The sequence below is a fragment of the Rhynchophorus ferrugineus genome, unplaced genomic scaffold, assembly GCF_030347505.1.
Source record: "Rhynchophorus ferrugineus isolate W39M unplaced genomic scaffold, kcgeb_rfMv2 rfM1, whole genome shotgun sequence".
In the NCBI taxonomy this organism is placed as follows: domain Eukaryota; kingdom Metazoa; phylum Arthropoda; class Insecta; order Coleoptera; family Curculionidae; genus Rhynchophorus; species Rhynchophorus ferrugineus.
Window position 1 is genome coordinate 68,711,211 of NW_027472580.1, and position 27,927 is coordinate 68,739,137.

The following is a 27,927-nucleotide window of genomic DNA, read 5'->3' on the forward strand; positions in this document are numbered from 1 at the left end:
CTACACTGAATATGTATGGGCACAGTCACTAAAATATCTCATAAGATGAAAATCAATACATTCTTGGATTGATCGAAAAAACGAAACCGCCCTCATACGATGATGCTGACGAATCAAGATCAGCTTAATTTTAGCTCTACCATAGTTTAAATATATGGGATGTATAAAAACACGGAGTAATGTTTTCGATGTAAACGCAATTTAATACAATTATTCGTTATCAGTTTCTAACTAACAATGCTAAGGAGTGAAGTACTTAAAAATTTTACTAGGTGTATTTAGATGAGACATATATATTTTAGAATTGGACATAATCCAAATATAAATGAAATACTTTATTGCATTTTATGTAATTTACTGGTGAAGAAGATCCCAAAAAGCGAATCGACAAAGGCTGCAATGAAGGAATGGCTTGTATTTTTAGAAATAGGTCTGGAAAATATATATTCCAGATTACATTACTGGACAATATAACCACAGATTATTAGGTCTTCTCCCTTATCATTGCATATTTATTGAGGTGTAACAAAGAATTATTATAATAGATTAATAGAGAATTCAAGTTTAGAAGGATATACAAGCAAGAACTGTCTGGTATGTGGTGAGAAGCATTGTTTACAATAATACCCTCGGTTTGGGTGAACTCGATTGAAAAAGAAATTGATAAATGACGAAATAGTGAACAACTGTTAGATATATTGGAAATTAACAGCTTAGGTTTGCATTTAAATAGCGATTCCGAAAGTAACAGTGATTGAACGAAACCTTCTGAATATGAGATTATGATTCAATGCTGACAATTACCAAGACTGGATGATGAGAATGAAAAAAACTAAAGGTGAGTATACAATGTGTGTAATCAGATAAGTTTATCAGAATATAACAGGCTAATTGAAAAGTCCGCGGCCTGACACATAGATGGCGCTACTATAATTAAATTTATACGTTTTTTAGTTTCAGCCCTAACCCTCCAAGGATGTGTGAATAAGTTTGACAGCTGTCAGATCATTAGTTTGTGAATTATAGCATTTTGAATGAAGAAACTTTTGGTATTGTGAAAAAATGGATAAAAAGGAATTTCATGTGTTGATAAAATATTGCTTTTTGAAGGGACAAAATACAGTTGAAACAAAAACTTGGCTTGATGCCGAGTTTCCGGATACTGCCCCAGGAAAATCAATCATCAAGGATTTTTATAATAAGTTTAGACGTGGCGAAATGAGCCCGAAGAGGGTGAACTCAGCGGACGCCCAAAAGAGGTTGTTACCGAGGAAAACAAAAACTATAATAAAATAAAATGATTCTGAATGGCCGTAAATTGAAATTGTATGAAAGAGCAGTCACTCTAAATATATCAACTGAACGTGTATATCATATCATTCGCGAATATTTGGGTATGAGAGAGCTCTGTGCAAAGTGGGTGCCGCGCGAGCTTACTTTTGACCAAAGAAACCACGAGTTGATGATTCGAAGTAGTGTCGTAGATGATTAAGTGAATTCCCCCGAGTATTTGCGTCGATATGCGACAATGGATGAACCCGCTTCAAAGCGTGGGAAAACGAAACAGTCGGCTGGCAAGGTTATGGCGTCTGTATTTTGGAATGCGCATGGAATAATTTTCATTAGCTACCTTGAAAAAGAAAGGACCATCAACAGCTACTATTACATAGCGTTATTGAACCGTTTTAAAGACGAAATCGCTGAAAAACGGCCGCCTTTGAAAAAAAAGAAAGAAAGTGCTGATTCACCAAGACAATTCACTGTGTCAGACGTCAATGAACGATGGCACCGTATTCTCCAGATCTGACCTTCAGCTACTATTTAAGTGACATTACATTGAATTATATGATGAATGATTGAATGATATTACATCAAAGTGACTTTACAAGGAAACACTGCACCATAGGAAACGAGAAGTAAACGTATAAGGTAAATATGCCCTCTAATGAAAGTAAAATGTAATGCATTACTGGTATACAATTGTGAATTACGTGGACTAGACCTCCAGGGGATACCCTTATATTAAAAAAGTGCTTAGAACTCTACCTCAGAGGTGGTTGTAGAAAAAATTTTAAATTAAATATCATAAAACACAACCCAAAGCTACAAACTACTATCACTGTATAATAAATTGCAGTTTAAGTCCTTCAGTTAAAAATGCATTATATATAATTTAATGTTAAAATAAATTTTATTTGATATGAGTTTTGTTCCATTATTATATTTGGATTAAATTTTTATTATGTCGGAGCCAAAATGAACTAGAACTAAGATTTAATGAATGGTTTGAAATTGTTGGTTGAATTGTTTTTGACACACGATGGTTTTTATGGTTACAGGTTTCAGGAATGATAGTGTGCAATTATTTAATGTATTAATACCTCGGCAAAAATTCCAAACAAGTTGTTTTTTATAGTTTATAGTAATTAAGCCGGTTAGAAATGTGGTTAAACCTTGAAAAATGAGAACCGGTGGATATAGCTATACGTATTTTTAATATATTTAATAATATGTTACATAAATATAATATCTATGAAAATGTTCTCTCGATAAATTTGGGTAGCTCTGATTTGTTTATTATGTAAAAGGGTTCCTAATATCTTCATCTTTATTTCAGCTACTAATTAATATGGACCTTTATATTTTACTAGCGACCCGCCCCGGCTTCGCACGGGTGCAATGCTGATACTAAATTAAATACACTACAGAAAAAACATGAACGTTGTATATAAAAACATAGCGGCCCGCTCCGACTTTGCGCGGGCATAAAATATATATGCCTATGTCACTCAATGAAAACATGATTAAAATCGATCCAGTATTTTTGGTTCATTCATTACTGCCCTTGGCCTGCACGCATTAAATTTGGAGTAAAACAATTCCTCTTCCCCTATACTTACTATGAAGATTTCCTGCTATCTTTGGAATATCTAAATTCATACAATTTTTATTACATTACACATTTTTAAACGCAAATTTTAAATTTGTAATATCTCCGAAAATATTTGTTTAATTTACATGCTGTAAGGAACCATATTGATCTACATTAATTGCACACTGTATTTAAGGTACTTAATTCGATAAGGATTATGCCGTATTGCTTAAAATAGCTTCGTAAATAAGCCATTTTCTCACGTAAAAAGTAAACAATAAAAATGGTTAATGTGGGTTATCCCTAAAAGATAAACATATACCATCGCGGACTTTTTTGTAGACCTTTTTATGGTGTATAATACTGTAGTACATTAATTTGATAAATAGGTTAATTTACGACATCACGTTAGAAACCTCTAAAATTAGCAATGTTGCCTTAGTATATTATGTGTGTATTATACATATAAACCTTCCTCTTGAATCACTCTATCTATTGAAAAAAAAACCGCATCAAAATCCGTTGCGTAGTTTTAAAGATTTAAGCGCACATAGGGATATAGGGACAGAAAAGGCGACTTTGTTTTATACTATGTAGTGATATCATGTTTTGAGCTTAGTTTTGCAAATGTTCATTAACTTAAAATATATTCCTACAAGTTTTGAATACCAGCCAGTCAGAAGAAAATGGACTGCAAGTTGCTTTTCAATTATTAATTAATTAATAATTATTAATTATTAATTATTAGGATTAAATTTTCACGAATATGGGGTTTTCTGTACAATCAATAGTTCGATGAATTATACCGATCAGGTTAAAGGCAAATGGTACATGCTTGGTCGAATGAGTATCATCTACTACTATAACCTATTGTCGTCAAGGTTGGACATAAGGTTCACACTCGCTTATCGCAGACTAAGGAATATTTACAAAAATATTGACAAAGTCATTTTGGTTACCACTATCTAACCATTATGTTGGAAAAGATAATCAACTAACTGGTTTCTTGGTAAAACAATGTGATTTTATCAAGATTTTAAAGCACTTTTTTAATGTGTATCTGCATTATTTATTTATTTATTAAATAAAGACTTGTTAAGGAGTGCTAAGTTAAAGTTAAGGAATGTTACATAATACAGTATAGAGTATAAGACAATAGTGTATAAGATAAGAGAGAATACTAATATAAACAAAAAAAATTTATAAATAAAATGCTCCCAAAACCTGGGAAGTCACCAAACGAAATAAAATCCTATAAACCTATATCACTGCTGTTAGTAATAAGGTAATATCTAAAAACTCCTGTTGAAAAGAATAAACTCGATCATAGGGAGAAAAAACCTAATACCGACACATCAGTTTGGGTTTATTAACAAGCATTCGACAATTGACCAGGTCCACATAACAACAGATATTATTGAAAAAGCCTACGAAAGTAAAAAAGTATGCTCAGCTATATTCTTAGATGTAGCACAAGCCTTCGATAAGGTTTGGCATTGTTCAGGCCTTGTTCATAAACTACAGAAAATGCAGTAAAAGAAGCTAAAGTGTACTGGGACCAATGCATTATCTACTCTACACTTGTGATATACCACAAATGGATAATACTACGATGGCTATATTTGCTGATGATACTGCGATTACAGCTGTCGGAGACAATAGTGAAGAAGCCTTTCGAAAACTATAACAGGCAAGTGACAATATATAATTGGACACAAGATTGGAAAATAAAAATTAATGAAAGTAAATCTGTGCATGTGCAGTTCACCTATAAACAGATCGTAAAAGGACCAATAACATAAAATAATACTATCATTCCATACAGCAACAACGCTAAATATTTCAGAATGAATATTGATGCAAAACTTCGCTACATATAAAGAATGGAGCACTCAAATACTATAGGACTGATTACCTACATCGAAACCTTCAGATACCTATAGTAAGTCAAGAAATCAAGAGAATTGCAAGGGAGCATGAGGAAAGACTCTATCCTCATGAGAATATTGAAGTATTGCAGCTTTTGGATACCACCAGAACAGGACACACGCTCGAAAGAATCAAACCATCTGATATTTCGTAATGTTGTGTAGTGAGGTGCATATAATAAAAAATACAGCAGTGACATGTATAAACATTTTTTCACCGGAGACTGAGATAGGACCGACAGGTCCTCCTAGTTACCTAGATTTATGTTATTATAAAGACAAATTGTAGGTTAGCCGGAAACGACTAGTAACAATGTAATGTGTGTAATAATAGGACAATTAATACAAATAATTGGATAAATATGGACAGTCTAAAATACATAAATTAAATAAATTAACAGGTAACGGTACAAAGAAATTAGTGTATAATGTTAATAGCGTTAATTATATGTATTGGAGTATTCCGATGGTTGCCAGATAATTCATCAGCCACTCAAGGTTTTTCAACTGGAGAAGTTGTTCCATGGATCCCTCTAGGCCAAAGAACTGCCTCTGGATAGCGTAACCATGGCACTCGACCAGGACCTGTCTGATGCTCCGTGGGGATCTCCAGTTATTACGGGCGGGTGGGTTTTCTCTCTTAAGAAGAAATTAATGAGTGATACTTAATTTGCGCCTATCAATGTCACGAATGTTAAGATCCTGATAAAAAATTACTTCATTTAGTTTATTATTAGCCATCAAATCCTAGTTTAATTGATCTAATATTATATAAAGTGCCGTATAACGTGAATACAAATGTGGAATGTTTCACGATTTGGCATGCCATTCTTGCGCAATGATCATGCTAATCTCGGAATATATGTAAGTTTCAAATATTTCGAAAAATATTTATGTACAGAGAGTGCATGGCCCAATTTGTTGCCACTGAAGCAAAGTAAAATAAAATAAACTAAGCAGGTACCTTAACTTTGATATTCCATTCCGTTACTAAAATATACTTCAAAATTACAATTTATAGTAATTACAATTACAATTTATAGGAATTACAATTACAATTAACAATACTGGTTATATTTTTTCGTCCAACGGACCTAATAAAAGGTTAAGAAAATTACGATCAAAAGTATATATTTTATTTTTTGTGTTGCTGTTATGAGAGGCTCTGTAAAATTTACTTTTTGGTAGCTTTGTCAAGTAAATTGGCATCTGCATCTTAACATTACAATCATAACGTTTTTCGACTCGATCAATTATGGGAGATTTGATCTCGATGGTATTATTCGTATGGTTCCCAATTGTCGACATTGCTATCATTTGTAGTTTTATATACATATTTTCTTCAATATTCTACCACATTTCATGGCTAGTGTATCTGGAATACTTTCTTCCGATTAACCGAAATTATAACCATGAAATGTAAGATACAAAATCCTAATGAAATAACAGCGTGCCAAAAACTTCAGAAGAATACAAATAATGCAAAGCAGAGGAAACGTTAAGTGACGTCAATAGTTCGTAATGCTTATGATTGGTGTTTGACTAAATATAACCAATGCTTAAATGTTATACTTTTATTTCTATTGAAAACCTATATTTTATAAAAAATAAATCTTCTTTTCGGAATTTATATTATTCTAAGAATATAACTGAAATATGTAGTGAGTGTTAATAAAACTGTATAAATCATATATTGTAAATGTATTTCGCAAATGTAGGTATATAAATGTGTACATAATTATTCCTTAGTTGCAAATTTAGTGCGCGATAACATTCTCTACTCTTATTATTAACAGCTCCAAGAAGAAGTCTAATTGACCTAGGTCGTCAAACAAATTTTCGACGAGCTATCTTATATGCTAACTATACTGATAACCGGTGAGTGAAAATGAACCAATTACCGAGCACTATACAATGAAATTAGGCGATCCTGTAGACGCGGTGCTTCGGTGTGATTTATAAAACAATACAGTTGTTGACCAAACTACTTATAAATACTGTGGTTGTCTTCCAACATGATAATGCTAGACCATATACATCGCAGTTTCGCAAAACTTGAGTGATATTGATTGAAAAGTTTTAATATATATACTCTACAACTTGGACATTGCTTCGCCCGTGTACTATTTGTTCCTGTCACTATAAGACACTTTAAATGGTGTCAATCTGGATTCCGAAGAATCTGGTAGTTCAGTTCAGTTGTTTGTTTTTCACCTAGATATCTCGAAAGCTTTACAGTGAAGGAATTGTGGTTTTATAAAAGCGGTAAAAAGTTCTATAAAAATGGCACATATATCATTGATTACACGATTCTACGAAATTTTTTTTCTTTGCCTTAAAGTTTATTTTATGACTTTCTGCTCAGTTATGAACAAAAGCGAAAAGAAAATACAATTTTTGGGTATAAAGTTTGCTTTTGTAATAGTTACAGCAATAATACTCATATTTGTATTTTTTATAAATTTTAATTATTTTTAATACATTTAAAAATACCGTGCGTTCAGGGTGGCACTAGAATGATAAAGAATGATCAGGTGTTTTGTACAAATCTCGAATACCTTAAAATGTAGTCGCGAAAGTGTAAATATGATGCTGATGAATTTTGTTATATATGTGGGCAATTTATTAAAGTTCGAGAAGTAAAATACGAATTAAGTACATCTCACGTTCTCTGTGAAGTCTACGAAGCATATTTTAACTCTCCTGTTCGAAATCAAGACAACACAACAATTCTAATAATTGTAAAAGATGTTTGGAAGGTAATCAGCTAATTTGAATTAAATGGTGAATTAAATTCAATAGACATATTAAATTCTATTTCTATATTTTAGTTTAACCTCAGAAGTGTTTGAATACTTGAGGAAATTTTTTCCAAAATTATCAGAAGCAAAGGTTACAGTCCGCAAGAGGTCCGCAAATCAGACAGATTTTCGCCGATGAAAGATTTCCAACGCTGCTGAATCGTACTCAAAAATGAGTTGGAACAGTTTCAAAGAAGTCATTTCCAGAAAGAAGAAATCCAGATTTTAGGAAATAACAAAGCGGAAAACTACAAAATGCAAGTTGAAAATATGTTTAAAAAAATTAAGGCCATGGGCTGCAAGATGTTATAAAAAGTTGTGTTACAAAAACAACATGGAAGAGTACGGATAACGTTTTCAGCAGGACATTATGAGCTTCGAACAACGTTATCAAGGCCAATACAATGAACAACGTTATCAAGGCCAATACAATGAAAACATGATGGGAGACTATATTTGTGATTTATTAAGTGATAGTACCTATGAACATAAAAGAAAAAGTAAAAGCGTGCACTTTTAAATTATTTTCTACTTTTTTATAAGTTATTTTGATAGTAAAACTAAATAAAATGTTCATGTAAATTGTTTCATTATCAATTAAAAATTAATAGCACAGATTTTGAAAAATATCATCAAAGCGGTTTCCTAAATAGAAAAACAAACTTTTTCATGTCATATTTTTTTTTCATCTAATGACGGCCTAAAGAATTGGAATTTAATGCTTTAAAGTCAAAGTCAAATTTTGTGTTCACCCGTGTTATTGTTGATTCAGATGTTGATTGTATCAGTGACTGGACTGAAATTCGACCACAATCTATTAAGTAAATGGACTAATTTATACATGATATGTTACTAACACTTGTTTTTGTAATATTTTCAATATAAGATCAGAAACCTATTTCCTACATAATATTAATTGAAATAATAAATATCCGAAGATTTAAGATATTAAAATATATGCAAACTATCTCAAGAACTAACACTTACTAACATTTTTTAAATTGCATTTAATTATATCCAATTTCCATTAACTCTCAATAATCAACAAAGTATTAATGAATGTAAATGACTACGCCACTGAACATTATAACAAAGTTTCATAGGTAATAGTATTTTCAGAAATGTAACAACTTCAGATCATCAAATATAAGTATTCATGATCTTTTTTTACTGTTATGTTATAATCATAAGTATGGAATAATGGAATTATAAATATAATAGTAATATATGTTTGTATATTACAACTAAGAATATATGAATAAAACAATTTTGGAATTGATATTTAATTATAGCATATATATTGTAGCAACCTTGAGGCATGTCGAATTTTACATCGTGGAATAATGGTCTACAAAATACCCAGAAATATAATCCCAGATGTTGAACACGGGCGGGGTGCCAGCAGCGCCAACTAGAACCCGATAACGATTAGCTGGCAACCCCGAGACGTTTATCTGGGATGTTATTGAAGGGTATTTCCATTCCCTCAGTACTATCTATCTTTTGACTATCGTTTGGTTTAGACGTGCCACCATCGAGTGCCCAAGCCTCGTCAACAGGTAACTCCGCTGCCACACGTTTTATCATCTGCATTTTTCACATTTTTTTTATATAGCCAATAAATAACTGTCACATAATGTAAACACCACTATTTCATTTCGTTTTACCTCCATTCACCGAGCCATATCGGTTTACCCTAAAATATTAAAATAATAAAGATCAACATTTGATAACACACATATTTATTTTTTACAATTTGGACATGTATATTAAAGGAATATATTTACAATCATTAATTTAACTATTCATTTTCCAAAACTTAGGTCTATAATTACATATTAAGTAAATAATCAAAATAACTGATACAAGATTCAAAGAATAAAATATTATATATTAACATATATTATTAGCTTAATCATTAAACACCTTAATATTTATCAATGCCCAGAATGTTTGCAAATGTACTGTTAAGAATTTATAAATTCTTCTATTTGTTTTATGTGTTCCACCTATGTAAATATGTAGTCAGTTTTATTTTAAATCCTGCATATTTTCATTATTTTATGTATTCATATAGTGTTTATCTTTTATCCATATTTCTCACATAAAATATATATTACACAAAATTAATACATGAGGCTGATTAAAAGAACAACGTCTTTATATACATTTTAAAATAAAATTGCATTGTTCTTTGCTTATTTATTTCACTCTCGATCTAGCCCTTGCAGATAGTTCATCTTTAATTTGCTTCTATGACTTTCATTTATCTATTGTTTTCTACTTTGGCTTATGTCCGATGAATTCCAATTAAAATTGTATTAAACTATTTTATAACTGTTTATATTCTATGCAATATTCATATAAACTCTTGATTCACAAATTAACGTATTTATTACCCACAATATTTGGTTAGTGCTTTATTAAATAATGTATTATTAATGAAATCTGAAATTAATCAGAATTCCATACCACCAAAATTTATAGAATAATCTTAACAACCTTTAGAATTGTCTTTAGTACAATAATGTGCTATGTCTCTAGAACTATATCATTTAATAACAGTCCTTATGCAAAAACAATTTACCTTTATTTTTCTTCACCAGATATCAGATTAAATCAATATTGTGATTTCGAAAATCTAAATATCGTGTAAGCAAATAAAATAGATGATTCCCTGTTATTCTTGAATTCTATTAATCTATATTGGGACGAAGTGGGTACATTAATTTATTTTCTGTATAAAAAATGTAAAATATTACTTTACCTGACTGTAGTATTCTTAATCGTTTTTTATCCAAACTTGTCATAACTCTATAATAATACCAACATCACGGGAATAACCGAAAGTAACACAAAAGAGTGTTTACGGTATAACTTCGTTTAATAATATTTTCAATCGCTTACTTTCCGTTTTAATATCGTTTCAAATGTAACAAACAAATACTCACTCAATTTTAACCAATACTATTTTATAAACATAAAAAAGCCTTTAATCCCAGCGAGATTCGGTCTTAGTACGTTATTGTCGATAAGCTAAACTCTTAATCCGTTTTTCGTTTTATTGGAATATATTGATTTGTAGCGCATATTACATAAAAATATTAGTAATATTACACTTAATATATAGATAAATTCGTTTTGACAAATATGAAAAGAGAAACCAAACACCAAATTGCTTTTATCCCAACTCATTAAAATATTTGGGAATTCCGTTTTATATGTCATGGATGTCTAAAAAAAGTATTAATTAATTGAGAAGCGTTCATAGTAGAAATTCCAAGCCGCAGTGCGTTAGTATTATTGTGTCGTAAGCACAGGTTTATATGCTTTATACAGTCATTGTCTGGCTTGCTGCAAACAAAGATATTCTGTTTAGTTTAGTGAGCGTTCTACTGTATATTTTATGCGAGACTAAATAACTTTTTGTAAGTAACTACTAATTTAATTTTATAACATTTCCTTATTTTTAACAAATGGGCTGAAAAGTTCCGAACATAACAAAAAACACAGTTTTTTTTCAAAATTGGCTTTATTCATCAACGTAATCTCCACCAAGAGCCACAAAATCATTCCAGCGCCGCTCTAACATTTCACTTCCACTTTTATAGGACGATTTTTCTTTTGCCTCAAAATAGGCCTGAGTTTCAGCGATAACATCTTCATTCGAGCGAAATTTTTTACCGGTGAGCATTTATTCGAGGTCTGCGAATAGGCAGTAGTCGCTGAGAGACAAATCTGGCGAATACGGTCGATGTGGAAGTAATTTGAAGTCAAATTCTTGTAGTTTTGGCATTGTTTTGCCGCCTTGGACGGGTTCACCAGCTGCTGTCCAATCAGATGACGATCGTTTTGATTCTGGATTAAAGTGATTGATCCATGTTTTATCCATTGTCACATATCGGTGCAAAAATTCCGGTTATGTTTCACTACTGTTCAGAACCATCAACACGTTCTTGATTTTGGTGAATAAACCTACTCTGAACAGAGATTTATCATTGTCAAATGCTCATGCAATATAAAACTAACAAATTTTTTTGATATCTTTACTTCGCTTTTCGATAATTCAAAATGTTTTTGTGGATTTTTAAAACGTTTTTTGGTGTTACTACCTCATTTGGACATCCACTGCGTTCTGCATCATCGGTATCTCTACGACCACATTTGAAGTCAGCAAACCAACGATTCATTGTTGTTTTTGGCTGAGCGGAGTCCTCATATCACTTTTCAAGGTACTGCTTCGCTTGAACGGTATTTTTTCTCATCAAGAAGCAACGCAAAATTAAAACATGAAATTATTTGAAAGTATTTGATCAATTGTTCTGAAAATAACAAAAGTAGTGTCACTCTTAGTACAATAATTCACACACTTAGAGTAGAAAATCATGAAATTTTAAGGGTTTTCTTTTGAAGGTTAGTACTAACGCGGAAGCGGTGAATGCAATTAAGCTAGTGGGATCTATGTGTTAAGCTCGGGACTTTTCAGTCCATGTATTATTTCAAAAAATTATTATCTAGAATATATATTTTTGTTCTATTAATGACTTAATTTAACTATGGTTGATTCAATTTTTGTAGTTTGTTCAGAGGTTATTTTTATTTCTTATAGAGAGAAATTTAAGTTGTCTCTTTTTAGTTATAAAATTTATAAAATATGGTAATATACGTTTTTAATATGCCTCATGATTATATAAAACGTAATATTGTTGTCAACAAAGCGTAAATTCAATTAATTTTAGTGCTTTATTTACTATCATTATAATTGTTGGGTATGGAAGTTATTGTGGTTTTATAAAATATTTTGATAGGTAATCTATACAAACACATAGCTTCCTTCAATTATTACATTATTAGTAACAGTTAATTATATATGTACAAATGTAAAAGTAACTGACTAATACAATTACGAATTACAATTCATAAATAAAGATGAGAAAAAAGTTTATTATTTTAAGCCTATTCCTTGAAAAATGATTCATTGATTTATGTTTATAAAACCACAAAATATCACGCAATTTCCAGTGAGTACCAATTTTTATCAATTAATAACACATTAGATTCTAAATATTCATATGGTATATATGCTAGTAATTACATACATCTTAACACAATATATCTGTTTACTTAATATAGCCACTATTACAGAATCTACAATATATCATTCAATAAGTTTCAGGTCTAAGAAAATATTTTGTGACACTATTTCAACATTGATTCCAATGCATCTTTAACTTCTGATGTGTTTTTTGTTTAGCAATTATTTTTATTTTTGTTAAAGAGCTCCAAAAAATGTTTTAAATCATCTAACAGTTTTTGTTTTTGATCTGACCGGAACCCTGTACATTTAAATAAAGAGTATACCTACCACCATCAAGATAGCACATGAGGTGCGCCCTCACATGTCGCAAAGAATGTATAAAATAACATTCAAATATGTATTGATGACCATATAGTTTATGACACGAAAATATTAAATCATTAAATATTAATTAGCATTAATGAGGGAAAATTGAATTTACTCTAAATTGTATTTAAAATTTAAATAATAAAACAGAAGCTAGTGGGGAGTTTATTTTTCAATTAAAACATTTCAAACATGGTTGACAATTAACAAATGTCCCTTCTTATATTTTGATAGCTAATTTTAATGTTTAAATAACAGAAGTAAATATATTATGCAAGTAAAAATGTTGTATTTAAGTATTATGCATATTTAATAACATTTTATCTAGGATAGCTTATTAATTATATCACAATATAATTTTGTAAATACATATAAGTGCGTACATTATTTGATTACAAATACCACATAGTACCAACAATTGTTAAGGGAATAGAACGGTCCTCCTACTGATGCGATAGGCGCAGGTTCGAATACCTTCGGAGGTATTGTAAATAAATGTTATTTTTTTGTTTCTGATTCTGATTATCAATCCGTAAGTGTGTAAAATCCGACAACGAAAACAGCACAGTCACTTCAGTAACCTGGGCAATTCTTGTATCTGCATTCGTGTATGTGCTATAAACGGCTGATTCCCAATGACAAAAGAAACGGTCCTTAGAAAACCAAGCGACGACATAATCATTATGACAAGAAATGAATAAGATGCACAAATGTACCAAAGATAGGGAGGAAAAGATTTTTCTAGATAGCTTCGCTATTATTATCATTACTAGTGATCGCCCTCTGGTCGAAATTCGACCACAATGTATTAAGTTTATGTTTATTAAGTTAATGTATCTCTCATAATAGAGTAAAATGACCAAATTAAAAATATGTTACTTAAAAACTTGTTTTCACAGTATTTTCAATATAAGATCAGAAATATATTTGATACGTAACATTAATTAAATTAATAAATGACTGTATATTAACACATATTTTCATTAAATTAAATATAATTTCTATTAATTTTAATTACAAACAAAGTATTAGTAAGTGTAAATTACTACACCACTGAACATTATAAGGAAGTATCACAAGTAAGATTATTTTCAGAACTGTAACAACTTCTAATTTAATTTTTCTACTTTAACTACTATTAATTATTTTTTTGTATTTGTCCTACGTCTTCCATTTATGTAGTTAAATTATGTAGTTAGTTTCATTTTAAATCCCGCATATTTTCTTTATTTTAATTATGTATTCATATAGTCCTCTTCATTTATCCATATTTCTCACTTAAAATATGTGTTATCAAGACAATAAATACACCAGGCTGATAAAAAAATAGTTTATTTAGCTAGATTTTTTAATAATTTATTATTTCATTCTTCGATCTCGTGCTCACAGATAGATCATCTACAGTTGGTCCTCTATGGATTTCATTTATCTATTGCTTTATACTTCGTCTTATGTCCCATATGTCCCAATTCAAATCATATAAAACTATTACTATAAACTAAAACTATATCATAACTGTTAATATTTTTTGCGATATTCCTTATAACTCTTGGTGCACAAATTAACATATTTATTACCTGCAATATTCAGTTAGTGCTTTGTTAAAAATGAATTTACTAATAAAACCTGAATTTAATTAAAAGTCAATGCCACTAAAATTTATAGAAAATTTTAACAACCCTTCTCCAGAACCATATCAATTAATAACAGTCCTAAACCAAAAATATTTTTTAAATTTAAATAAATAATGTGATTTTGAAAATCTAAATATCTTGTTAGCAATGAAATTTGTTAATCTATGTTGTGATACAATTTTCACATATGTCGGGTTTTTCTTTCACAGCTCTATATAATACCTTCCGATGAAACGGGCACATTAATTTATTTTTTCCGCAAAAAATTTAAAATATAGCTTTACCTAACCATATTATTCTTAATGGCTTTTTATCCAAACCTGCCATAACTCTTTAATATTTCGAACAACACGGGAATAACCGAAAGTAACACGAATCACTGCTTAAAATTAATAACTTCGCTTAATAATGTTTTAATCACTCACTTTTCGATTTAAGATCATTTCACAAATAAAAAACAAACATCAACCTAATTTTAACGAACACTATACTTTATTTTATAAACTTAAAAAAAAAACTTTATTCTCAGCGAGATCCGATCCTAGTATATTATTGTCGACGAGCTAATAAACCCTTAGTCCGCAGAGCTAGCCACTTAGTTTGTTTATATATTTTGTGTCACTGATCTGAGGCCAGTCCAGGTTGCTTGATTTAGATGTTTTTCGTTTTATTGGAATATATTTATTTGTAGCGCATATTACAGAAAAATATTAGGCCTAAATATTCTTCCTCGATATAAGCTTTAACTGTACCAAATTTTACGCCTCAGGTGTCCCGATTTCATAAAAAAGGCAGGCTAAATTTTCGCTCACTCTATTAATATATAGATATAAACCCTTATTATTGACAAATACCTGATTCCTCAAGCAGAATCAGTAAAATACCTTGGTACCAGTCTCGATGGTAAGTTAAAGAGAAAACATCAATAAAGACCAATAAACGAACAAACGGTTAGATGGAAAATATTCCCGACTTATGGCAATAAACGAACAAACCAACTAGTAATCCAACGACGCCAAAACAACGTTCTTTCATTAATTATCACTGCTTATCATTACCTAATCAACGAAGAACTACACGATGACCATACTATATGAAGTTTCATAATGTGTAAGTGTTTAATTGTAACTTTAGCTTAGGTAGTCTAATTTAATCTAATTTGGATTAGAGCGGTAACCTTTGGAAAATAAGGAATTTGAACTTTTCGGTCCTGAAACTCAATACGTTTGTTTTGTTTCTATATTTAAAGTAAATATTTTTACCGCAAATTCCATAAAAAGTATGTCATAATAACAAATTTCTGTAAAATTATATATATATATATATATATATATATATATATATATATATATATATATATATATATATATATATATATATATATATAACTAAGATGTCCTATAGATTTAAAAAATGTTTTTTTAAAAAATGATTTGTAAAATGTTTGTTTTTATACTTCCGAGCTTCTAGTAACCAAAATACATAATGAAAAAATGGTTACGATTGGGCCTATTTAATTTATCCATTATATGTCTCTATGTTTTGTGTTTCTACTAGAATTTCTAGAATTAAAAGTTAATAATGTTCTTTTCTTTTTTTAAAGATCGGGTAAAGCTATGGATCCCCTACAGCTTCTACGGAGAGAAATGCAATTGCTAACATTGTTATTTTTAATTTTACATTCGACGGTTGGTTTCTATTGCTACAAAAAATGCAGTTGTTCTAGAAAACTATACAGTTCCCGAAAATATAGTTCATATAATAAAAATTTGAAATATCTTGATATTCGTATTGACAAAAGTGGTATTGAAATAAACTGCAGAAATGTTCCTCAGATGTTTGTACCGAACGTTGTGTCTTTCGATGCGAATTACCTGACAAGTATTGATGATAGCTCATCTTTGACAATGGAGGAAATGATCAGAAGATGTCAAAAAACGATGTACAGACATATTAAGTACAGCTTGAATACTGACAAGCTTCGAAGAATAATGTTATCAAATAGATTACTAACGATTTATCCAAATATAACTTATCTGAATATTGAAAACAACATATTGTACCCAATAAATAAAAAGAATATCCTGAATATGGAAAAAAACTTTTTTTGGAATATTAAAAAAATGAAAGCCTTGAGTTTAACAAATTTTAACATTAAAATGAAAGATTTTAAACAGCTTACAGAGACACTTGAACATATAGATCTGTCTTCGAATAACCTATTGGAAATTGATGATGGTATATTTAACACCACCAGAGAACTAAAAGTTGTTAAACTAAACAATAATAAAATATTAAATTTGGATCGATCACAAATAACAAATTTAAGAAATATAACTTATTTTGATTTGAGTCAAAACCGAATTAATATTATCAGCAAACGGACCTTCATTGATTTTTCGAACCTTAGATATCTTAATATCAGTTTCAATAATCTATATGAGATTCAGCATGAAGGTTTCTTGAAAATGAATCACTTGGAAACTTTAGATTTATCTAATAATGAAAATCTTACTCTACAGGGACACATTTTTAAAGGGTTGAGTGAGTTAAAATATTTGAATATTAGCCAGTGCAATTTGAATAAATTGCCATCAGATTTGTTTCAAGATACAGTAAATCTTCAACATTTAAATATTTCTAGAAATATATTAACATCTATAGAGAACAAGACATTTGGTAATCTGAGATTTATGAATACTTTGGATTTAAGCTTCAACAAACTTCAGTTTTTACCGAATGAGATCTTCATTAACACGACGAGTATCAGAGAGATTTACATCAATAACAATAAATTTATGAAGCTTAGTCTACAATTATTCTCCTCAGCTACATTTTTGAAGATAATTGACGCTGGTAGTAATGCTATAGAACAAATTGGAGAGTCAAATGTTCGTATAAGAGGCAATGAATTTATATTAAGGAATAATCGAATTAAAGCTTTTTCGGAACTTTTGTACATTAATGTAATGATGTCAATATTGGATTTATCTAACAATTACATTCAGGAAGTTGTATTGGTAAGTAAGTTCTGTAAATGTTTTCCGCAAAAGTCATTAAATATGATAAAATTGATATTTCGGTTAAAAAGTTTATAATCCAGAACTTAATTTAATTATTATTTTATTTTATTCTAAAAACTATTCTTTTATGATTTATGTAATAATATATTTTAATTAACAATAATATATAATTTAATTTATAATACACAAAATTATGATATAGCGCACTTTTAACACTTAAGTAAGGTTTATACGCTTTATACAGTCATTGTCTGGCTTGCTGCAAACAAAGATATTCTGTTTAGTTTAGTGGGCGTTCTACTGTATATTTTATGCGAGACTGAATTACTTGTTGTAAGTAACTATTAATTTAATTTTATAACATTTCCTTATTTTTAACACATGGGCCGAAAAGTCCCGGACATAACAAAGAAAACGCAGTTCAATTTCAAAATTGGCTTTAATTGGCCGTCTTGCGAGATACACATAATTATGACATAGCGCACTTTTAACACTTGGGCTGAAAAGCTCCGGGCGTTACAAAGGAAACTCGTTTTATTGTTAAATATTGGCTTTATTCATCAACAAAAATTCCAGTTTGTTATGTTTAAACATGGTCAAACACTGCTCGGTATCATCAACACGTTCTTCTTTTTGGTCAATAGTGAGCAAACGCGGTACCCACTTTGAACAGAACTTTCTCATAGTCAAAGATTGATACAATATAAAACAAACGTGTTCCTCTAATATCTTTACCATGTTAGCTAATTCAGGAAACTTCACATGTCGATGACCCAAAACGATTTTGTGGATTTGTTTACGTTTTCAGTTGTTACTACATTATTAGGACGTTTACTGCGTTCTGCATCATCGATGTTTCTACGACTTTATTTGAAGTCAGCAAAGTAATGCTTTATTGTGGTTTTTGATGGAGCGTAACCGTTATAATATATTTCAAGCCATTGCATCGCTTGAACGGTGTTTTTCTCATCAAGAAGCAATGTAAAATTAAAGCACGAAATTGTTTTTGATCCATTGTTTTGAAAATAACAAAAGTAGTGTCACTTTTAGCACATACTCATAAACTTATAACTAGAAAGAAAATGAAATTTTAACAGCTTTCTTTTGAAGGTTAGTGCTAAACGGAAAAGCTGCGAATGCAGTAAAATCAGCTCCGTGTACGTGTTAGACCATGGACCAATTTGTAGCCCAGGTGTTAACTGTTTATCCCGTCGTCCTGAATTGGTTTGTAGTCCGCTGCTTTTTTTCCGGTTTGTAGTCAATGCTTCGAAGATGACACGCAGCACTTATCAATACAATTGCTTCAGTTCAAGTTGTTTAGTTAATGGTTTTGTTAATATAGGTCTATCCCGAGTTATCGTTAATCCAAACACTTTTTCAGATATTTAACACTCTCTGCTTGTGGAAGTTCATAATTATTAATCGTTACTGATTACAAGCAGTACGCAAAAATAACTTTACGTTAATAGATTTTGTCTCATCGGAGATGAAGTCGGATGTTTTTGGTTACTGACATTGGTGGATCTTGGTGAGATGATAAAACTGCTACATCGTTAGCATATGTTGCAACAGTATCGTTACTTGAGGTCGGTAGGACAATTTGTTACAAGAGGTGTAATATTGGACCTTGTGAACTTCACTGGGACACACATAAATATATTGGATGTTGTTCAGTTCAGTTGTACGCCTACTTACAACACAATAACCTGTCAATTTATGATATACAGTTTTGGTAGCTGGCAGTTCGGGTAGTTTTGCAAAAAGTGTTAGAATAAGAATAATAAATTTGACCAATATTTTAAAACATGTTTTCTGAAATGAAATGTCTGTAAGTGCTAATTTTATTTTTAACGAAACAAGTAAATCGACCGGAGCAACGTCAAGTGAATATGGTAATTTTTCAATGTTGTTAATTCAACATTTGTTTGTGATAGACATTCGTACTCAATAATAGTCTAGAAAGATGCGTTCTTATGATGATGCAATGTTCAAGAGATTTCTTGCAAATACATTCTACAATATTTTTATTTACTCGGTGTAAGAAATTACATTTAAAACGCCGAAATTAAAATAAATTTTTTGTTGTTTCCTGGTTTCTTAGTTAAAAGCACCAAGAACCAAAGAAAAATCAAGCACTGTTATTAAACTAAATGAGAGATGAATGAATAACATCAATATGGATGTCAAGAGTAAAGAAGCAATCCCATATATTTTTTCCGACTACGGATTTTTGATACTCAAACATATCATTGTTTCATATGAGTAGTTCATTTATATTCAGTTTGAAATTAGTTTGCGAAACATCTTTCAACATTTACTCTTTCATATTTATATTCTTTTCATCTAAATTATACATAAAGATCATAAAAATTATTAAAAAACTCTATTTACTTTCTGATAAGTTTCCTATTTTTAATTTTTCCATTTCTACTTTCGTAGGTATTTTGTAGGTTGGTTTGTGATCGTATGGGAATCTAATGTCACAGGGAACTTCAACAATTTCCAGATTTGTTAGGCCTAGCATTTGCGATTGTACACATCGCTGATACATTTTATAATTTAAAAATAATTTCCTAGTCAAATTTCGTTTTTTATTAATCATCGTCTTTCCCTTCTTGCAGAAATAAAGTATTTTTAAGCAATAACAAATAATTTATATTATAAAATTGTTTCTCAGAATTAGTTATCATCGCAATTGCTCGATATTCACTTTCAACATTTCAAGTAATTTATCTTTTGAGTAATAGTACATTCAATGGTTTTGATGTCGATTTTACGTTGAGCGATTCCTAACTGTCAGTTATCAAATTATATCAATGTCAATCCGCTGTTCATGTGCTATTTATTTGTAGTTGTTTTAATCATGTATATTTAATTATTTTCATTTGTTTACACTTAAATAGTTTATTTATGTAGATGAGTTCGGATTCTGGAAATGAAGTGATCAAACTTTTTAGCTGATGTATTTATAAAAGATATGCTAAGACATTATTTATATTATTTAATTTATTATATTTTAGAATAGGACTATAATAGCTGATGACGCCAATATGTCAATAAGCTTAGTCGATAATCAAATCAAAAATATGGACATTAAAGGCATTTCAAGGGGACATAATTGGTCAATTTATTTAGATACTGAAAACAACTACATTCAATGTAATTGTAAATCCTTTGATGTAGGCGTTGTTGATGACAAATCTTCATCAAAATCCTCCTTTATTATCAGTGCTACAGATACCATCTGCATAAATCAGGAAGAGATATGTGACATTTTTAATATACTAAATTGTCCAATCCAGTGCAACTGCAGTTATGTATCGAGCGATATGTCGATAATAGTTGACTGTTCCTCAAGAAATTTGACAAAATATCCAGTACTATCAGACATACAAATCGATAATCTACGCTATACATTCAATAAAATTGTTGTGTTATTGAACGATAATCACTTGGATTTAGACATGCAGGAAAATTTAGGCAGTTATCACAATGTGTCTGTTTTAGATTTGTCCAACAATAAAATTACGGATTTAAAATGGACCCCACCTGATGTTATTGTAAGTATAACCATTTTTAAATTATTGTTTAGATAATAAGTAACATTTGGACTTATTCATTTAAGTCAAGGCTTTTATTAAGGAAAACTGATACAAAATGTAATCATCAATCATTCCGACAACATAGCGATACCGTGTGGAAAGTATGATGTTGGTTTCGAAGCGATCAAATCATTGATAAGTTTTCGCAGGCCAGAATTTAGAAATGATGTATCAACCAAGCCATGCTGCATTGATCTGAACAAGTAATAATCAGGAAGCGGTATTACTGGTGAGCACGCTCGGTATGGTAGAAGTTTACAGTGGAGTTGTAACAATATATTCTTCGTAACTTAGTGGAGATGATTTTGTACCTGTCTCTTACTTCTTCTGTTTTTTATTGAGCGACAAAACGTCTTTAAATTTGTTTAATAAACATTGGTAGACATGTGCAGTAAAAATTGCATTCGCTATCGTATACACAGTATACTGCCATGATTATTTCATTGGCCCCGATGTGGAACTTTTTTCGGGTTTTTAAATTAAGATTGTGGTATTAGATCCATTTTTCAATTCAAACAAAAGCAAGGAATATCGAAAAATTAGTTCTATTTAAAGCTTTCCATAATTAGCATCTCTATACGGTGAAAACTCAATAATACTTTGTAGAAAATTGTCGCTTTATTAACCGATTTTTTAATATATGTTCACCGATTTCTCCGTAAATTATGGACAAATTTTCAAAATTCTTTACTGTTCGAAAGAATGCACTTCCCAGGTGGTCCCATTGGAACCAAGTCAGGATCTGATGGCGGAATCTGGCGAAATCGAGGGAAATCCTCAAATTTAAAAGGTATTTGCTTAAAGGTTTCACTTATTTGTTTATCTAAAATATGCTGAACCGATGTGACGGAAAATCGGAAATAGTTCAGTGGAAACCCATTTAGTTGGCTTATTAAGCACTAACTATTGTATATGAAAAGTCGGAGAAGTAGTACAGGAAATTATTTCTATCGTGTAATGGTTCACACGCAGAGGTCGACGGTTCGATTTCCGACGGGGATAACAACCTTTTATTGTTAGAGTTTCGTTAGAACATTTGTGAAACTACTTCTCCATTCATATTTTTCCGCATGCCGCACCTTCACTTGATCTACCCATTGTAAAATTTAATAAAATAGCTGCGCAATTTATAGAGTAAATATCCATCACTAAAAAGAGAAAATTAATATATTTTTAAAAAAATCAACCGACTTAAATACCGTAAAAAATAATCAAATTTAGATTTTTAAGACAAAAAACAATTAAAATAGTATTAACCTATCTACTACACGTATTTTATACTCTACTGTATATATATGCATACAATTATGCTTAATATTTACCTAAACCTATTTATCTATTTACAATATTATTACAGCTATTGATCAGCCTTTTTCAGATCAGATTATTGCCAAGCGGTCAGTTTGAAGTTTATATGTTAAAAATTTAGATTTGATTATTTATTACTTTTTACTGAGTACCTATTTTTCGGTCCGTTCAATATATTTGTTAAAAATATTTTATGTATATTACAGTAAATGCTATCGAAATTAACATTTATTGTCATTAATACTTCGCAATTTAACTTATTGATATAGTTGATTAAAATACATGTATACGACCAATATTACATCTCATATTTATATTATCACATTGTCAGATCATCATGTTAATGTGAAATTTTATTTTTACATTCGTTGTTCTAATTCTAGAAAAAAGAAAAAATAAGTATATGTTTGATTTTACGATACTTATTGTTATAGAATGTTTTTAACTGTTTCATTGTCTATGGAAATAAAGAGTCTTATATGTCGACTTTATAACATATAACATTTGACTATTCGTATTAGAGATAACGCGAAGTCTTAGAATCAATGATAAGATGGTAAGATGTCACGATGGTAATTAATAAATGAAATTTTTTGTTGTCAAATTAAGTGAAATACTCTTAACTCTGAAATGATATTGATGAGAGTCATTCCGGAATATATTTGCATTTTTTCATACATCTTTCATTCGTCTGATTTTGATTTTATACTCTTGTTTTAGACAAATATATTAAATATTTTTTGTAGCCAACTTATACTAGCTATGCTGCTTCTTCATAACTTTAAATGCGTCGTTTGTTTCGTTTATTCGTTGATGCTCAGTGTTCTTCGTTTTGATTTGAAATAACTTGAAACACCGTATTGACAAAAATCTGAAGATTTAATGATTTTTAAAAAATAGTATTTTTACTTGAGTTATGTTTTGAAGATATGTTTCCTTCTATGTTCACTATTTTACCTTTGATAAATTTGATTCATCTGATGAATTGAATCATTGGAAGTAATGGCGGTTGTGGAAATATTTTAAAAATTTTCTTTAGGGCAAAAACCTGTTAGTTAAATAAATAAAATTGGCAAACAAAAAGCTGATTCTAAATATATGCTGCCATTATTTTGTAAAAAATACCAATTATATTATTGCCATCTATTAATTTGTACATGATTTCTAATAGAAAATTCCAAAGTAAATCTTTTTAGCCTTTGTGAAATGATTGCTAAGCGTATTGATAGATTGTTAAAAATAATTGACTTGTATACAAAAATAAACTAACAATACATATGAAATATATCTAATTGAAATGTGTTATTTAAATAAATATAAAAATAACTCTCAGTTCTTGTTACCTCATTGTTCATTATCATTGTTAGTAATTAATATCCAAATGTTACTTAAATCTACAAGATTTCAGAATGATACACTAGATAATATTCGTAAATTTGTAATATGTTGTTATAGGAATTAAATTTAATGGATAATGAATTAAAAACCTTAAATGAAAAAGTAATTGTAGGTTTGGGATTAAATAAGAATTTACGAAAAATTCATCTGGGAAATAATAACTGGATATGCGATGAGAACGCAAAACATTTACAATCATTTTTAATTGAATTCAACAATATCAAGGTAGGTTACATTATTACTTTTATATTAGTAATTTTCGTAAGCATTATTGTTTTATGTGTGTTTGAAATTCTGTGTCAAAAATTATTTCTACGAAATCTAAATAGTCGTTTATTTCGAATGTGTATGCGACTGTGAGTTATCGTATACCCGCTTAAGGATATAAAAAATATAGTGTGTTCAGCTCTTTTCACAAAGAATAAGGAGCAGATATTTAAGCTCTTAATATCTATTTTTAGGTTAATAAGTCAGAAGTTGTATGCAATAAAACTGGAGAATATCTTATTTACACCAACATATTTCCGCAACAGAACAATGTCACAAAAATGGTCTTGCTCGTTACTGCGACAGTATTTTTAGCTCTTTTATCTGCGTTGATGATGGTGTATTATTGGTACGGAGATGCAATCAAGATCTACCTTTACTCAAAGAATATTTGTTTGTGGTGTATAGCTGAGGAAGAATTGGACAAAGAGAAAGAATTTGACATATTTATCAGTTATTCTCACAAGGATGAGAGCTTTGTTCAAAATGAGTTGTTAAAAGGTAAGTCTAGTTTGACCGCTAAATAATCTTAAATATATTTCCTTTATTACATTATTTACTATATTTAGTTTATGTGGTAGAACTGAAGTATTATTTTGAATTGAGTTTATCTAGTTAATTATTATGTACGTTATGTTAGTATTATTGTGATTATGGATCCACATCTTTGACCTCTGCGAAATATTTCTGAGAGTCGTAAATATGACCCAAATCAACATTTAGCGGCGATACAACCTTTTTTTTACATCGAATCTTGTATTATTTGACAAAAGCTCAAAAGATGCCCGTTTTAATTGCTGCTTCAATACTTAAAATCACAAGAAATTTGTTAGTGATGCATCTTAGGTTTTACATATACTTGAGCCTCAACTCAGAATGAAAATCCACTATATGGGTCTTTCAAAAGGAGTTAAATTCGACAACAGTGAGTCGTGCGCGAAGCATTTCGAAGTACTGGTTTCTTCGGAATATCTGGTCACCGTGCCGTTAAAGCAACATAAAAAGGTGAATCCTGAATGTTATACAACGATTTGGTTAGCAGATGTTTCAAAAAAATCATTTCAGAATGATTCAGTGTGTTATGAAATACAAAAAAACTAGCTGGATTAATTAACTAATTCTTTCCTTGTTAGCCACCTCTTAGATAGCTCTCTTACTGGACTGCCATTGGAGCCCTTTTATTTTGTTGCCCATTCACTCTGTGCCTCAGTTTCTCACAACTGACGACTTTCTTGTAAACACTTACTAAACACTAATTATAAGCTAAGTCAACCGAGGCGGTCTTTCATTTAACGAAAATAAAAGTTACAAAGTGAAAGAGAAGAATTTAGAACACCTCGGTTCGATTTATTTAAGGTGGCCTGTCCATGCCTACTCCCCAAGTATACTTCATTTGCCAATCACCTTCTCCTCTAGCCATGGTCAGTTACAAGAGTCTTCAATATTTCAAAGACGCTAGAGGCCAGATCGCGCTTACAAACAGATAAAATACTGACCGACATCTTTAACAACGAGGAATATTTGAATATTATCATGACAACGTAAACTCTCACACATCGGCTGAAACAACTACCTATCATCATGGATGGTATTTCAAAACCAATAAAGCTATTTTCGTTAACAAATTACTGTACATTGGTTCAAAATATAAATAATAACCGTCACATATATTTATATATTTCTAGTGTAACTTTGTATTTTTTTGTTTGAGTTCGTCGTTTCTCACTTTTGTGTGATTTTTATTTATTGTATTATAATTTCAATATTTTATTTTTAATTTACTTCTATTAATTAAATTATTTACTTACTAGTTTTTGCTGCTTTGCTCCTATCTATTAATGTATTAATGCTCCTATACTGCTATGTCCTGAATTAATTTAGTTCCTTGTTATATTATTAACATTGTTTACATTAAATCTTATAGAATTGGAATCAGGAGATATACCATTCAAGATATGTATTCATTACCGTAACTGGCTACCTGGAGAATTTATTAGCAAGCAAATTATTGACTCTGTCCTTAACTCCCGAAGAACCCTTGTTATTCTTTCTAATAACTTTATGGAAAGTGTCTGGGGTAAAATGGAATTTCGCACAGCGCACACGCAAGCTATCAGCGAGGGAAGAGCTAGGGTAATAAGATTCAGCATCACTAAATATCCATGTATATATATAAATTGTTTTTGAACGTTTACAGGTAATAGTGGTACTCTATGGAGATTTGAATGAAGATACCTTGGACGAAGAGATGAAGAATTATTTGAAAACAAATACATATGTTAAATGGGGCGATCCATGGTTTTGGAATAAATTGAAATACGCTTTGCCTCATTCAAAAAGTAGACCTTATTCGAAAACAAATGAAATTAAATCATAACTGTAAAGTAATTACTTCTAGTTAATATAGATCTCATAATGTGATGTATATAATATTTTTTACAAAATATTTTTGTCCAATTTATATTTTATATCTTTATTTTATTTGTTGTTATACACGTGACTCAACATCTAAATATACAGCATGAATTTAAAATTGAATAATAACATTTAATAACATCTAAGATATTTTGTACGTATAAATATGTACGTTTTAATTATAAATGTACATGCATAAATATGAAAAGCCATAAAGCTAATCACCCAATGTTTTAAAATTTTAATACAACGTTGTATTTAAATAGGTATGTGTTCATATTAGATTTCATTGGTTTCGTTTTATTTATTAAAACTGCAACGAATAAAAACATGTTTTTCCATTTTATGTAAATATAATATTGCATAAAAATTGGAGTAACTTTAATATCATGCAATAAAACTAACAAAATAAACAAAATACTTAAAAAACATTTCATGCAAATTATAGTCATTTTAAAATCTTGCAATGAAATTGGTGAAATATACAAACATATTCTTAATTATATTAATTTTGACTAAAATTCGATCTCAGCATGACTTGGAGTCTCTCTCAACTGTTTATATCGTTATAAAATTGTCATTGAATTTACAATTCTTTGAAAATGTGAATCCACCATGGGAAAATTACTACGTAAACGCAACTGTAATTATTATTTAATTATTATTTTAAATTAATACACAATGGCGTGCAGAAACCATACACATGTATTCTGATCTCGAGATAGAAAGGTATTTATCGAGAAAAAATGATACATTATATGACAATATAGTGTCCATAAAATGATATTAATTTGGAAGTTGCTCAGATACATATCTGAGGACTTTATTAATTGTTATAATAATATTAATTGCTTTTAAAATAATATGTATAAAAATGTGCGTTTTAGTTTTTTTTCCATTTCACAGCCACAGTACTGTTATTATGTAGTCAGCAAGCTTACCTTAATAAATTACATAAATATATTTCGAAAGATTTATAGAAAATTTTGGCAGATAACTTATAGTAATTGATTATTGTAATTATGGTAATTAGGTATAGGATTTACTCATACTCTAATACTTGTACGAGTTTTTATAATTAAGTAAATTTCTGATAATAAAGTGAAATTACTGACCATATAAGACTGATGCAGTGACAATATTGATAAAAATAAGCCCAGTTTTTGCAAAAGTACAACAAAGTAAAATGAGAGTGGCCTTTTGACGCTAAATACTCATATTCTGTGTGTAAGTATTATACAATAAAGTCACGAAACTTTTACTTTTAAAATTTCT

General features: G+C 29.9%; 1 protein-coding gene, 1 long non-coding RNA gene and 1 pseudogene across 3 annotated transcripts; 1 reads left to right on the forward strand and 2 right to left on the reverse strand.

Moving 5' to 3' along the window:
• Positions 1-5,594: 5,594 nt before the first annotated feature.
• Positions 5,595-5,691, reverse strand: LOC143189439 (uncharacterized; annotated as a pseudogene).
• Positions 5,692-9,187: 3,496 nt separating this feature from the next.
• LOC143189283 (uncharacterized) lies at positions 9,188-10,502 on the reverse strand. The gene is made up of 3 exons (XR_013003761.1): positions 10,369-10,502; positions 10,189-10,302; positions 9,188-9,297 (listed from the first exon to the last, which is right to left on the reverse strand). It is a non-coding gene; the product is annotated as an uncharacterized LOC143189283 (long non-coding RNA).
• A 392-nt stretch (positions 10,503-10,894) lies between these two features.
• LOC143206958 (uncharacterized) lies at positions 10,895-26,793 on the forward strand. Of its 2 annotated transcripts, none has more exons than XM_076419860.1 (7): positions 10,895-11,029; positions 16,243-17,659; positions 20,683-21,222; positions 24,028-24,195; positions 24,432-24,738; positions 26,162-26,370; positions 26,435-26,793. In XM_076419860.1, exons 2-7 carry the CDS (start codon positions 16,256-16,258, stop codon positions 26,612-26,614), a joined length of 2,808 nt encoding a protein of 935 aa, XP_076275975.1. In that variant the 5' UTR covers positions 10,895-11,029; positions 16,243-16,255; the 3' UTR covers positions 26,615-26,793. The 2 variants fall into 2 exon arrangements, with proteins under 2 accessions (XP_076275975.1, XP_076275968.1); XM_076419853.1 differs by lacking the exon at positions 10,895-11,029 and adding an exon at positions 15,624-15,749.
• Positions 26,794-27,927: the final 1,134 nt, after the last annotated feature.